At 55.9% G+C, this 11,868-nt stretch overlaps 1 protein-coding gene across 1 annotated transcript in view; it reads left to right on the forward strand.

The window, feature by feature from the left end:
- TNIP2 (TNFAIP3 interacting protein 2) overlaps positions 1 to 11,868 on the forward strand; it is a 35,207-nt gene that overhangs the window by 14,395 nt on the left and 8,944 nt on the right. Inside the window, exons 2-5 of the mRNA XM_028492434.2 lie at positions 7,075 to 7,362; positions 9,243 to 9,332; positions 10,262 to 10,528; positions 10,646 to 10,750. Coding sequence (XP_028348235.1) covers positions 7,075 to 7,362; positions 9,243 to 9,332; positions 10,262 to 10,528; positions 10,646 to 10,750 — 750 coding nt within the window. The remainder of the gene's footprint in view (positions 1 to 7,074; positions 7,363 to 9,242; positions 9,333 to 10,261; positions 10,529 to 10,645; positions 10,751 to 11,868) is intronic.

The following is an 11,868-nucleotide window of genomic DNA, read 5'->3' on the forward strand; positions in this document are numbered from 1 at the left end:
CGCGGGATCCTCCCGGACCGGGGCGCGAACCCGGTTCCCCTGCATCGGCAGGCGGACTCCCAACCACTGCGCCACCAGGGAAGCCCTCTTTTAGTTTTTTGAGCATCTTTAACATGGTTGTTTTAGAGTCCTTGTCTAGAAGATCCACCATCAGGTCTTTTTCAGGGACAGCTTCTGTTGATTTATTTTTTCCTTTGAATGGGCCATATTTTCCTGTGTCTTTGAGTGCCTTGTGCTTTTTTTGTTGTTGTTTGTTTAAAACTGGACATTTGGATCTAATAATGTGGTATCTCTGGAAATCAGATTACTCTCCTTGCCTAGGATTTGCTGTTTTTGTTTTTCTTTGGTTGTTGTAGATTGTCTCTGTACCAAGGATCAGCCTGAGGCATAAATTAATGTTTTCTCAGCCTGTAACTGGGAATGTGTGGTCACTTTCAAGTTTTCCCCTTTTATGTAGTTGCTTTTGAATATCCTAGTCTTTAATGTCTGGCTCCCTAAAGCAGAAAAAGAAAAATTAAAAGGGAAAGGAAAGGGCACTGGCCCTTTAAATCCCGTAGCACTTCAGCTGGAGGGGGATGGTCCTATAGCAATGGGGGAGGTGCAACAATGGACACCTGCCTGTTTGGCTGCACCTCTGTGATCAGAAGCAGGAAGCAGCGGTCAGAGCACAGATGCCCAGTATTTGGAGGACAGGGTCTTTTTTGCCCACCTTGTCTCCTGCAAGCTGTGTGTAGGCTGTTCCAGAAACAGGTGTACGGCCTCCAGTGGCATGGCTAGGGGTGGGATGGGTAGCTGCTACTGTAGGAAGAGCTAAAATTGACTGAAATTAACCTCAATTTACTGTCCAAGTGCTCATATGGAAGTTGCAAGTCTTTAGGACTTGAGATCCAAAATAGTCACACTAGAGGGATGTCTGCCAGTGCGCTGTTTTTCAGGTGAGGAGAAGATTCCCGGTGCTCCCAGAACCTTCCAGGCCGTGCTCGTTTTTGTCCGAACCTGTTTGCCTGCTCCCCCCTGCACTCTTCCAGTGGGGAGGAGGTGTGCTGCGTCCTCATCAGTGCCTCCCCTGGTACATCTTCAGTGCTTGGCACTTGTGGTGAAGGCCCAGTGAACTGACTTTTCTTAAATTCCCTGCTTGCTCCTGTTATCTCACTCCCCCTTCAGCTGCTGGTTACAAGGTAACCATGGGCTGGGCTGCAGTCTGCACATGGCCAGCCACTGAGGGCTGCCCAGGAAGGAGAGAGAAGGGGACTATGCTGGGCTGGATAGTGTCTCCCCCAAATTCCTTTCCACCTGGAACCTGTGATTATGACCTTATTTGGAAGTAGGGTCTTTGCAGGGTTAATAAATTGAAATGAAGTCATACTGGCCTAGGGTGGACCCTAACGCAGTGACTGGTGTCCTTATAAGACAGCCATGTGAAGATGGGGGCAGAGATTGGAGTGAGGCATCTACAAGCCGAGGGTTACCAGCAACCCGCAGAAGCTGGAAGAGACGAGGAAGCATTCTTCCCTAGAGTCCCCGGAAGGCACATGGCCTGCTGAATCTGGATTTTGGACCTCTAGCCTGTGAGAGGATACATTTCTGTTGTTTTAAGTTACCTAGTTTGTGGACTTTGTTATGGCAGCCCGAGCAGACTAATAAAGGGACGAAGGCCACGAGGCTACGCCCCTTATTTTTAAGGTTGATCCACAAGACTATTAATAGAATTCCTCACGCTTTTGTGTCCTGAGAATGGAGCCGTGGGATTTTAGGTCCCAGTGACAGGGTCTCCCAGGGGTCACTGGCCATTTGCTGACTTCTCTGCGTCACGTCTGTGTGTGTAACGCCGGCATTCTAGGACAGGCCTTGCTCTTTGACAACAGTGGTCTATGTTCTGTGTCCTAAGAACTGTCACTGATTGGACAAGGGCACTTAGCCAGATGAGCCATTACGTGTCTCTCCAACTTCAGAGCAAGCAACGAGTGCCCAAAACCTGGGGCTCCACGGGTCCTGGGGCCTCTCACACTGCGGTGGGGAGGGCAGGTCAGGCAGCCCTTTTCGGGGGTGGGTCGCCCTACAGTGCAGTGCACCGCCTCCCGGCGGTCTTGCCTTTGTTTCTCTAGCTCTGGCAGCTTCCCAGCGGTGAGGGGAAAAGCCAGCCCCAAGTATGGTATATGTTGTCACCCAGCAAATCTCCACAAGAGCCGGATCATTTCTAAACTGGTGTTTGAAAGAAGATTTTTAAGACAGACAGTAAGGGTCTGTGAGTCCTTCCGAGTCAAGTAATCTCACCACCGGAGTCAGCTGCGTGTTTGTGGTTTTCAGTCTCTGTGTTGTAAACAGGTTGAGAAAAGGGCCCAGGTCCTGGCCATCGTACCCCCGGTCTTCTCAGACATTTACTGGGGATCCTCATGGGGTTGGGCTGGACCCAGGGCTGCGGTTTGGCGATGAGAGAGAGTGTGTCCTTGGGAAGTTCCATGAGCCCCCGAAGCCTGGGGACCTTCTGCCCCGTTGTTTCTCTTACTGCCTCTGTTTGACCAGCAAGGAAAGATGCTCGGAAATCAGGTGTTGCTTGAAGTCCCCCAGCCTCAGAGGGTGCGAGGGAGCTGTGGTAGGTGGAGGTGTCGAGGCTGGGGTGCCACTGCCTCCTTACCTGGGCACTCCAGCAGCCACCTGGATCCCGTGAGCCTCAGTTTGCCCATCTGTGGAATGGGAGACATGATAGCAGCTGTCTTGTAGGATGTGTGGAGACTGCATGGTTGGTGCATTTGCTGCTGCTGCTGTCAATGCGGTTATTGTAGGGACTTAGAAGTCTGGGAACTGTATGATTCCTTGGGAGACCAGCCTTCACGGGTATTACAGACACTCTATGTTTGTGTTGTACGTATTTGTATATATATTGATACTTCTTTTATATGCATAACATGTATTTACTCTGAATACACTTTAGTATCAGATAAAGACAAGGATAGAGACGTTTCTCTGTTGCGCTGCTGAAATCACAGCTTTTGATTTGAATAACTCTAAAATGTAATGAAAATCCACTCTCAGGGCAGGTCTCTCTTTACCATCCATGTCTACTCCAGGTACACTTCTGAGCCACTGTGGAGGGCGACTAGGTCCAGCTCGGGGGAGTGTGGCATGTCTATCCCACCAGCAGTGACGAGGCCACCCCAGAGCTATGATGTTGGCAGGGGAAGACGAGTCCAGGCAATGGGTGGGCCGCGGCGGGCCTGGCATCTGTGACACGGTGGAGGGAGGGGCTCCTGCTGCGTTTTCCACAGTGAGGACGTGGGACAGGGGCCTTGACCAGCTGGCACTGCCTTCAAAAGCGGCCAGTTTTTAAAGAGAACAAATAAATCCAAGGCCAGGAAACAATCAGCAGTGAGAGCCTGAGCTTTCGTTGGGGTTTGGTGTTCTTTTTCCTGTTTACAGTATTTTATGCCAAGAAGGCTGTAGTTGGTTCTCAGCTGTGTAAATGCCCCGTCGCACTGTCTGGACGTGGCTTCGCCCAGACCAAGTGACTTGGCACCAGCCGGCAGCCCCAGCTATGTGGACAGGCTCAAAAGGACATGCGTGGTGGCCCCCAGCGCCCCCTTCCCAGTCCTGCAGGTGCAGCCTGGTGCTGAAGGGCCGTCTGCTGGGAGGCGGTAAGGATGCCGAGCGGCCAGCTTGCAGAGAGGCCTCTTCTCCTCCTTTGGTTCAGGGGTGAGGTCGCTGGGGCCAAAAGGTGGAAAAATGAAAGTAATGACCTTCCAAGCGTGGATCTCACCTGGCTTGACTGGCACCCCTGAGATCGTGACGTCTGTGAGTCGAGGCCAGGGAGGTGTGATGGCGTGACGCCCTGGGGCGGAGGTCCCAGTTGGCGGGCTCGTTCCCAGTGACGTGTCGCACCCGTCGCCACCGGTCCTGCTGCTGCTTCTGCACTTGGCGGTGGGCGTCTCCCATTTGCCAGGGCCTGACCTCCTCATGCCCCCCGCCGCCCTCACGGTCTGCCTCGCCATCTGCCAGGCCTCTGCTCTTTCCTGTTTTGAGTCCTTGTTGTGACGTGCAGGTCTAGAAGAGCCTCTTCCTCTAGGCCTTTGCTAAGAGAACCAAACCGGTCATTCTAACTGCAGTTTTTCTTCTCTCCTCTCTTTCTGTTCATTTCTAGAGCGAAGTCCAAGGAAAATGGGAAGGAGAGGACTCTTAAAAATTCCCTGAGGGAATTCCCTGGTGGGCGTCCAGTGGTTAGGACCCGGTGCTTTCACTGCCAGGGGCCTGGGTTCGATCCCTGGTCGGGGAACTAAGATCCCGCAAGCCACGCAGTGCGGCCAAAAAAAAAAAAAAAAATTTCCTGAGAGAGGGCGAGGTTTCCAGAATGTGTCTGGGTCACCTGGTTGGAGTGGTTCGGTCACATGCTGGGCTCACCCATGGATTGGTTACCACAGACGCATGGGGTGTCTGGGTGCAGGAGCGTGGGGAGCGGCCCTTGCCTCGCGGATGTGGGTGTGGGCCCAGGGAGCCCCACGCAGTGCGGCCAAAAAAAAAAAAAAAATTTCCTGAGAGAGGGCGAGGTTTCCAGAATGTGTCTGGGTCACCTGGTTGGAGTGGTTCGGTCACATGCTGGGCTCACCCATGGATTGGTTACCACAGACGCATGGGGTGTCTGGGTGCAGGAGCGTGGGGAGCGGCCCTTGCCTCGCGGATGTGGGTGTGGGCCCAGGGAGCCAGGCTGGGGTCCAGAGACTGGCTGTGTTCCTGAGTTCCACCAATTATTTTTTTGTTTCATTAATTTATTTTGTTGAGGTATAGTTGATTTACAATGTTGCATTAATCTCTACTATATAGCAAAGTGATTCAGTGACACACACACACGTACATATATACATACTTTTTTGTATTCTCTTTCATTATGGTTTATCACAGGATACTGAATATAGTTCCCTGTGCTATACAGTAGGACCTGGTTGTTTACCCATTCTCTATATAATAATGTGCACCCGCTAATCCCCAACTCCCAATCCATCCCTCCCCCTTGGCCACCACAAGTCTGCTCTCTACGTCTGTGGGTCTGTTTCTGTTTCGTAGATAAGTTCATTTGTGCCATATTTTAGATTCCACATATAAAGTGATATGATACGGTATTTGTCTTTCTCTTTCTGACTTTATTTAGTATGATAATCTCTAGGTCCATCCCACCAATTATTTCTTAACCCCAGTCTTAAAAACAGTCCCAGTTGGGCTTCCCTGGTGGCGCAGTGGTTGAGAATCCGTCTGCCAAGGCAGGGGATTTGGGTTCGATCCCTGGTCCGGGAAGATCCCACATGTCGTGGAGCAACTAAGCCCGTGCACCACTACTACTGAAGCCCACGTGCCGCAACCACTGAAGCCCATGCGCCTAGACCCTGTGCTCCACAACAAGAGAAGCCACCGCAATGAGAAACCCACGCGACGCAACGAAGAGCAGCCCCCGCTCGCCGCAACTAGAGAAGGCCCGTGCACAGCAACGAAGACCCAACGCAGCCAAAAATAAAAATAATAAATTAAATAAATAAATTTTTTTAAAAAACAAAAAACAATCCCAGCCATGTGACTTCTGGGCGTTTATCCCCTGGCTGTATTTGCATAAGGGCACAAGGAAGCAGCCACATGTCTGCCAGCTGGAGGTGTGTGTTCAGTAAATCTGGAATCTGTCGTGAAGCTCCAGGCTGTGGTTGAAAAGAACCAGGCAGGTTCTGTGCTGCTGTGGAGTAAGGTATGTTGCTAAGGAGGAAAAGAAGCAAAGGTGCCGAACAGCGTTGTGGCATCCGTTTGTGTAAAAATACATGTGTTATAGATGCTTATAAACACTCCGGAAAGGTCCGTGCCCAAATAGTGAGTAGTTGCCTCTGGAGAGTGAAGCTGGAGGCAGAGGAGCTGGTGGGAGAAAGGAATTTAAGTTTTCACTTGATTTCCTTCTGTATGTTTGAATTTTTTATAGCCACGCACATGTTTTTGTTTTAAAGCAGTTAAGAGAGTAGTAATTCAGGGTTCCGTTAGTAACACTGGCCCTGTGTTCCGTTCCAGTGTGGTAAGAGGTTCCCGGTGTCCAGCCCTCCTCGCGAGCACGCAGGCGGTGAGCTTGGGCGCTTCCCCGAGTGGAGCCCAGATCCTTCTGCCGCTTCCTCACCTGGAGCTCAGGCTCAACCCTGACTCTTCTGAAGCTGTTTCTTCATTTGTAGGATGGACTGGTTCATCCTGCTTCACCTCCCTTATGTACTGTTTATGCTGGAGATTACTTTGAAAATGGGAAAGCACAAAACTAAGGCTGGGTTTGTAGTAAATTGTAATTTTAAGGACTTTTTAAAAAAAATTAATTGGGGCTGGGTATATTAGTTTCCTAGAACTCCTGTAACAAAGTACCATAAACTGGGAGGTTTACACCAACAGATGCTTCATCTTCCGCTGTTCCAGAGGCCAGAAGCCCCAAGTCAGGGTGTCGCTGGCAGACGTGCTCCCTCCGCAGCTCTGGGGGAGCGCCCTTCTTTTTCTCTTTCAGCTTCTGGTGGCTGTCGGCATCCCTGCTGTTCTTTGGCTTGTGGACACATCACTCCAGTCTCTGCCTCTGTCGACATGTGGCCTTCTGTACCTGTGTCCATGTTTCCTTTTTCTTATGAGGACACTAGTCATTGGATTAGGGTCCATTCTAATCCAGTATGACTTCATCTTAGCTAATTGCATCTTCAGAGACCCTATTTCTAAGTAAAGTCACCTTCCCAAGTATCGGGGGTTAGGGCGTGGGCATATCTTTTGGGGGGCTACCCCCCGCAGTGGAGTTTCTACCCTTCCCATCAAGAAGTATTTGGAATTGCCTCACTTAGTAATTTGATGATGTAAAATCTAGCATTATGAATTTGCTCATGAAAACAGAATTTTAGATGAAGTTTCAGATAGAACTTTATGGGCTGAAAACTCCAAAGTTAATTATTTGTTCAGAAGCCAACCTCCAAACGAGCGCGTTTGTTACCCACTGACGGGTGTCTGTGCCGGACTTTCTTTGCTCTGTGAATGTTTATTCCTGATATTGCTTCTTTTAGTCAGATCAACTGTGCTTTTAAATCTCCCCCTTAGGAAATCGAGAGACTTTCCGAGCAGCTAGAAGAAAAAGAGAGGGAGACGCAGAAGCTGATGAGCCAGCCGGACCTGGAACAGGAGAAGGAAGTGGCCCTGCTGAGGAGAAGCGCGGCACAGAAGGGGCGGGCCCGGGCCGCCAGCGACATTCTGTGCCGCTCCTTGGCCGACGAGACCCATCAGCTGCGGAGGACTCTGGCCGCCACCGCCCACATGTGCCAGCATCTGGCCAAGTGTCTGGATGAACGCCAGCACGCACAGGGGGACGCGGGGGAGAGGAGCCCTGAGGTAGGCCGTGGTGTCAGCACACCACGATGAGGACCAAGGTGCAGCAGGAGGCCGCGTCTCGCGCCTCAGGATCCCTCAGCCGTCATGGAGGTCGGGCGCCCAGGGCCCCCCTGCTCTCCACAGTGAGGTTGCAGCAAAGCCCGCCCATCCGGGGATTTCTTCTAGCACGGTGGAAGGTGCAGAACGTGACAGGGAAGCAGGTGGCCTGCGTCACCAGCTGCCACCCCCAGGCCTGCAGCTGACCCTGGTCCCCGTGGGGAGATGGCACTGTGGTCTCATCAGCCTTCGCTGAGGACGAAGCAGGCAGAGCAGGGGCGGGAGGGGTGTCCTGAGCAGGTGCTGGCACACGTGCAGGCAGGCGAGGGGCAGAGCCTCCAGGGGCCGCAGGTGCAGGGCCAGGCCCCAAATACCACGAGGAGTCGGGTGGGTGGGCCGGGGCGGGGGAGGGCTCCACGTGTCTGAGCAGGGCTGGCCTCGCCGGGGCCCTCCCGCGTCAGTGAAGGGAGGACACGGAGCCCTTCTGTGTACCTGGCGCTGTGACCCCTGGCCAGGGAGGGAGCCGGGCAGGGGGCGGGGGCCGGGGGCCTCCAGGACTGCGTGGAGCTGGGCTGTGGCTGTGTGCGCGGTCTGGTCGGGGAGGGGACAGCGTGGGTTTCAGCATCCGGAATTCCCTACCTGGGAGATCAGGGGGCTCCCGGCTGGGGTGTTGGGAGCACGGGGCCGAGGCCGCCCTCCCTGCTTGTCTGACTGCACCCGCTCCCAGCACGCAGTGCACACCCTGCCCCGCCCAGCCCAGGTTACTCTCGTGGGGTCTTTTCCAGGCAGTTCTCTGAATCTCTGAGGCTGCAACCAGGCTGACTCAGAAACGCGGGGGAGGCGGGGACAGGCCCTCCAGCCCCTTAGCAGCAGCTCCACCGGGAAGCCTGCTGGGGAGAACCTCGGTCTGAGAACCGGTCTGAGAACTGCCCGTCTCCGCAGGTGGAGTCCACGAGAAGGGAGCCTCAGGAAAGCACACAGGCGTGTTTCAGACACCACAGCGCCCTCTGGGGGCAGGCTGGGTTCTCGTCTGATTTTGAGTCACTGTGTCATTGCCCTCTGGGGATTTGAACACAGCCGCAAGTCCTGTTTGGGCTGGGCAGGGGTGGGGCCGGGGCTCTTAACAGGTTCTACATCGGGCGGCGTCACTTCTCAGCCCCGGACTCGGCTGAGTCACCGGGGTTTCCCGGTGCCCGCTGGGTTAGGACATGTAGTTCCTTTGTCATTCGAGGGGGATTCTCAAAAATAACGGCACCGGCATACAGCCCACTGTCCTGTCAGATGCACTGAACTTCTAGGACCCAGATGGGCTTTCCGGCTAGCTCTGCCCACCGCCGTTAGGGCGGGTTTGGCACGTGGGTTTCCAGGCGTGACTTCCGAGACCCCGAGTGAGGCACGGGTGGACTGCCGTGTACAGAATCACCGAGGTTAACCCTGCTTGCGTGATGTGACGTGACAGTATGGCGGGCTCAGAGGGAGGAAGCCGGGTCCCTGGCCGGGCCTGCTTCTGGCGGCCCTGTGGCCCTGGGCTGGAAGGTTCTCTGGTGGACGGAGAGATTAAGCTTCCTGCCCTCCTGACTCCTGTGATGATGGAAAGTCTCAGGCATGGGAAGATTGTGCGAGGCTTGGCCCCAGCGTGGGGTGGGCTTGGGCGGGGCGGGGACCACCCGTCCCCCACCTTCGGGAAGGGGCACGTCCTTTCCTGTCTCCGTCCCTCCTGCCGCAGTGCGGGCTGCAGTGACCATCTGCGACCTCAGTCTGCAGGTGTGGCTTCTACCCTCTTGCCGCACACGACAGTCATGTTCGGTGACACGGTGTCTGCTCTCGGTCCCTTTTTTATGCAGCCAGCGCGTGCAGATGGGGATGGCTCTGTCCACGCGGTTGTTGAGAAGTTACGGGAGGAGAATCGACTGTTGAAGCAGAAGGTGACTCACGTGAGTGTCTGTTAAGACGTCACTCGGGAAGAACTTTCCCCTCATGGCCCGCAGATGAAGGTACTCTCCTCGGCTGTGCCCAGGGGTTGCCCCTGCCCTCAGGCCACTTCGGCTGATACACGCAGTCCCTATAGGCCCGACATATTTGCCTAAAAGGATGTGTAGAACACGCTTGTCATTCTCCGGCCCCCAGGTTAATTCACATGTGAATAAACGAGGTACAAGAATTACTATCAAGTACAGCTTTTACGGTGGGAAATGGTAGCAAGTCTGCTTCTGTCTACGGCCGTTGTTTGTGGCCATCGTTGTGACGTCCTAGTGTCCCCTTGCACAGGGCAAACTGAGACAACTTTTTTTTTTGGCCTTCATTCCTTTTATTTATTTATTTTTAAAAAATTAATTAATTAATTAATGTATTTTTGGCTGCGTTGGGTCTTCGTTGCAGCGCGCGGGCTTCTCATTGCTGTGGCTTCTCTTGTTGTGGAGCACGGGCTCTAGGTGCGTGGGCTTCAGTAGTTGTGGCATGTGGGTTCAGTAGTTGTGGCACACGGGCTCAACAGTGGCTCGCAGGCTCTAGAGCGCAGGCTCATGCGCGGGCTTCAGTAGTTGTGGCATGTGGGTTCAGTAGTTGTGGCACGCGGGCTCAACAGTGGCTCGCAGGCTCTAGAGCGCAGGCTCAGTAGTTGTGGCGCACGGGCTTGGTTGCTCCGCAGCATGTGGGATCTTCCCGGACCAGGGCTCAAACCCTTGTGCCCTGCGTTGGCAGGCGGATCCTTAACCACTGCGCCACCAGGGAAGCCCCCTGAGGCAACTTTCATTTAAGGGGAAACTCACTCTGCTCCTTGTTGCTAGTGAATAGCTTCACGGTTCAGGTTGGCTTGAGAGCAGGTTCTCAGCCGCCATCACCGTGAGCATTCCGGCCTCCTCAGGTGGAAGACCTCAATGCCAAGTGGCAGCGCTATGACGCCAGCAGGGACGAGTACGTGAGGGGGCTCCACGCACAGCTGAGGGGGCTGCAGGCCCCCCTTGAGCCGGAGAGGCCCTCCCCGCCCCAGCTGATGAGGAAGGAGATCTCCCGGCTCAATGCACAGTTGGAGGAGAAAATCAACGACTGTGCAGAAGCGAGGCGGGAGCTGGCGGCCGCGAGGAGGGCCCGGGACGCCGCGCTGGAGCGGGTGCAGATGCTGGAGCAGCAGGTGCCCCCCCGCCCCGGGGCCGGGCGCTGGGAGGCGCTGGGAGGCGCTGGGGGGCTTTGTCGGTCTGAGCAGAAGCGGCGCTGCCGTCTGACGGCCGAGTGTCTTGTCTCCTCACAGATCCTCGTGTACAAGGACGACTTCACGTCCGAGAGGGTCGACCGGGAGCGGGCTCAGAGTCGGATCCAGGAGTTGGAGGAACGGGTGGCCTTGCTGCAGCACCAGGTACCCTGGAAACAGGTAGAACGGAGGCCCATCTCCTCCGGTCCAGGCTGGGCGTTTTCTTCGTGTTCCTTTCATCGGTTTCAAGCCCTTCTGTGTCTGCCGAGACCCTGATTCTGTGCTCCGGGCAGAGCCACCGTGTCCGGTGCCTGGGGCCTGGTGGCAGAAAACCTCCCGGTCGTACTGTGTCTGTAGAGGACGTTGGCGTGGCGGCATGTGACTTCAGGGGTGGCTGTCGGGCCTGTCTTGCACCCAGAGGGCACGTCCTGGGCCTCGGGCTCCCTGCTGGGAGCTTCGTGCACACGTGTCCCCTCCTCGCCGTGCGTCAGGTACCCTGGTCACCCTGTCACACACACGCAGCCGCTGAGGCTCCAGGCGTCTGCTGGCGCCCCCCAGCTCACAGCCCCCGTGCACGGAGACGGGCCGTGCAGGCGGGCAGGCCCCGCAGCTCACTCTGGGCTCCGTGCTGCCCCGCCACAGGGGGTGCTTCTTGGGAGGCCTGGCCTGGGTGGGAACTGATGGTTTCTCACTGCAGGACCCGGGGCGCCCACACGCCTCTTCCCTGCTCCTCCCTGGGTCCGCCCAGAGCACCCGATACACATCGTCCTGGGGGGCTAGCGCCCTGGTGGGGTGGGGATGCCGAGCTGACCCCGGAACCGCCCTTCGTGGTTGGCCTCGGGGGGGCGGGAGCCACCCTCAGTGCCCCACCCTGCGTGGCTGTGGACCCCACTGGTGGACAGAAGGGTGGCCCGGCCTGCCGAGGCCCGGGGCCTGTGCACGGAGTGGCCTCTGAGCCCCTTCAGCTGCGGCCTGTGGGCCAGGAGCCAGGGTCCCGCCGCCTGGGCAGCATGGGCACCGGGGTCACGGCGCCTCGGGGCTGACGTCGGGGGCGAGCGTGTCGGCCGTGCCACGGGCACTCCTCCAGAGACCCCCCGCCCACCCAGGAGGGACGCGGTTTGCCAGGCTCCCTCTCTGCAGGGCGGCGCGTGGGGCGAGTCTGCTGGGGCCGCGGCGGGGGTCGGGGGAGGGGAGCGGCCCCCCTGCTCGGGCCTGTTCCTCTGAGCACAGGCAGGAGGTAGTTCGCGGAGCGCGTCTCCATTTGGGCCCCAGCACCAGGCAGA

The sequence above is a fragment of the Physeter macrocephalus genome, chromosome 7 (assembly GCF_002837175.3).
Source record: "Physeter macrocephalus isolate SW-GA chromosome 7, ASM283717v5, whole genome shotgun sequence".
Lineage (NCBI taxonomy): Eukaryota > Metazoa > Chordata > Mammalia > Artiodactyla > Physeteridae > Physeter > Physeter macrocephalus.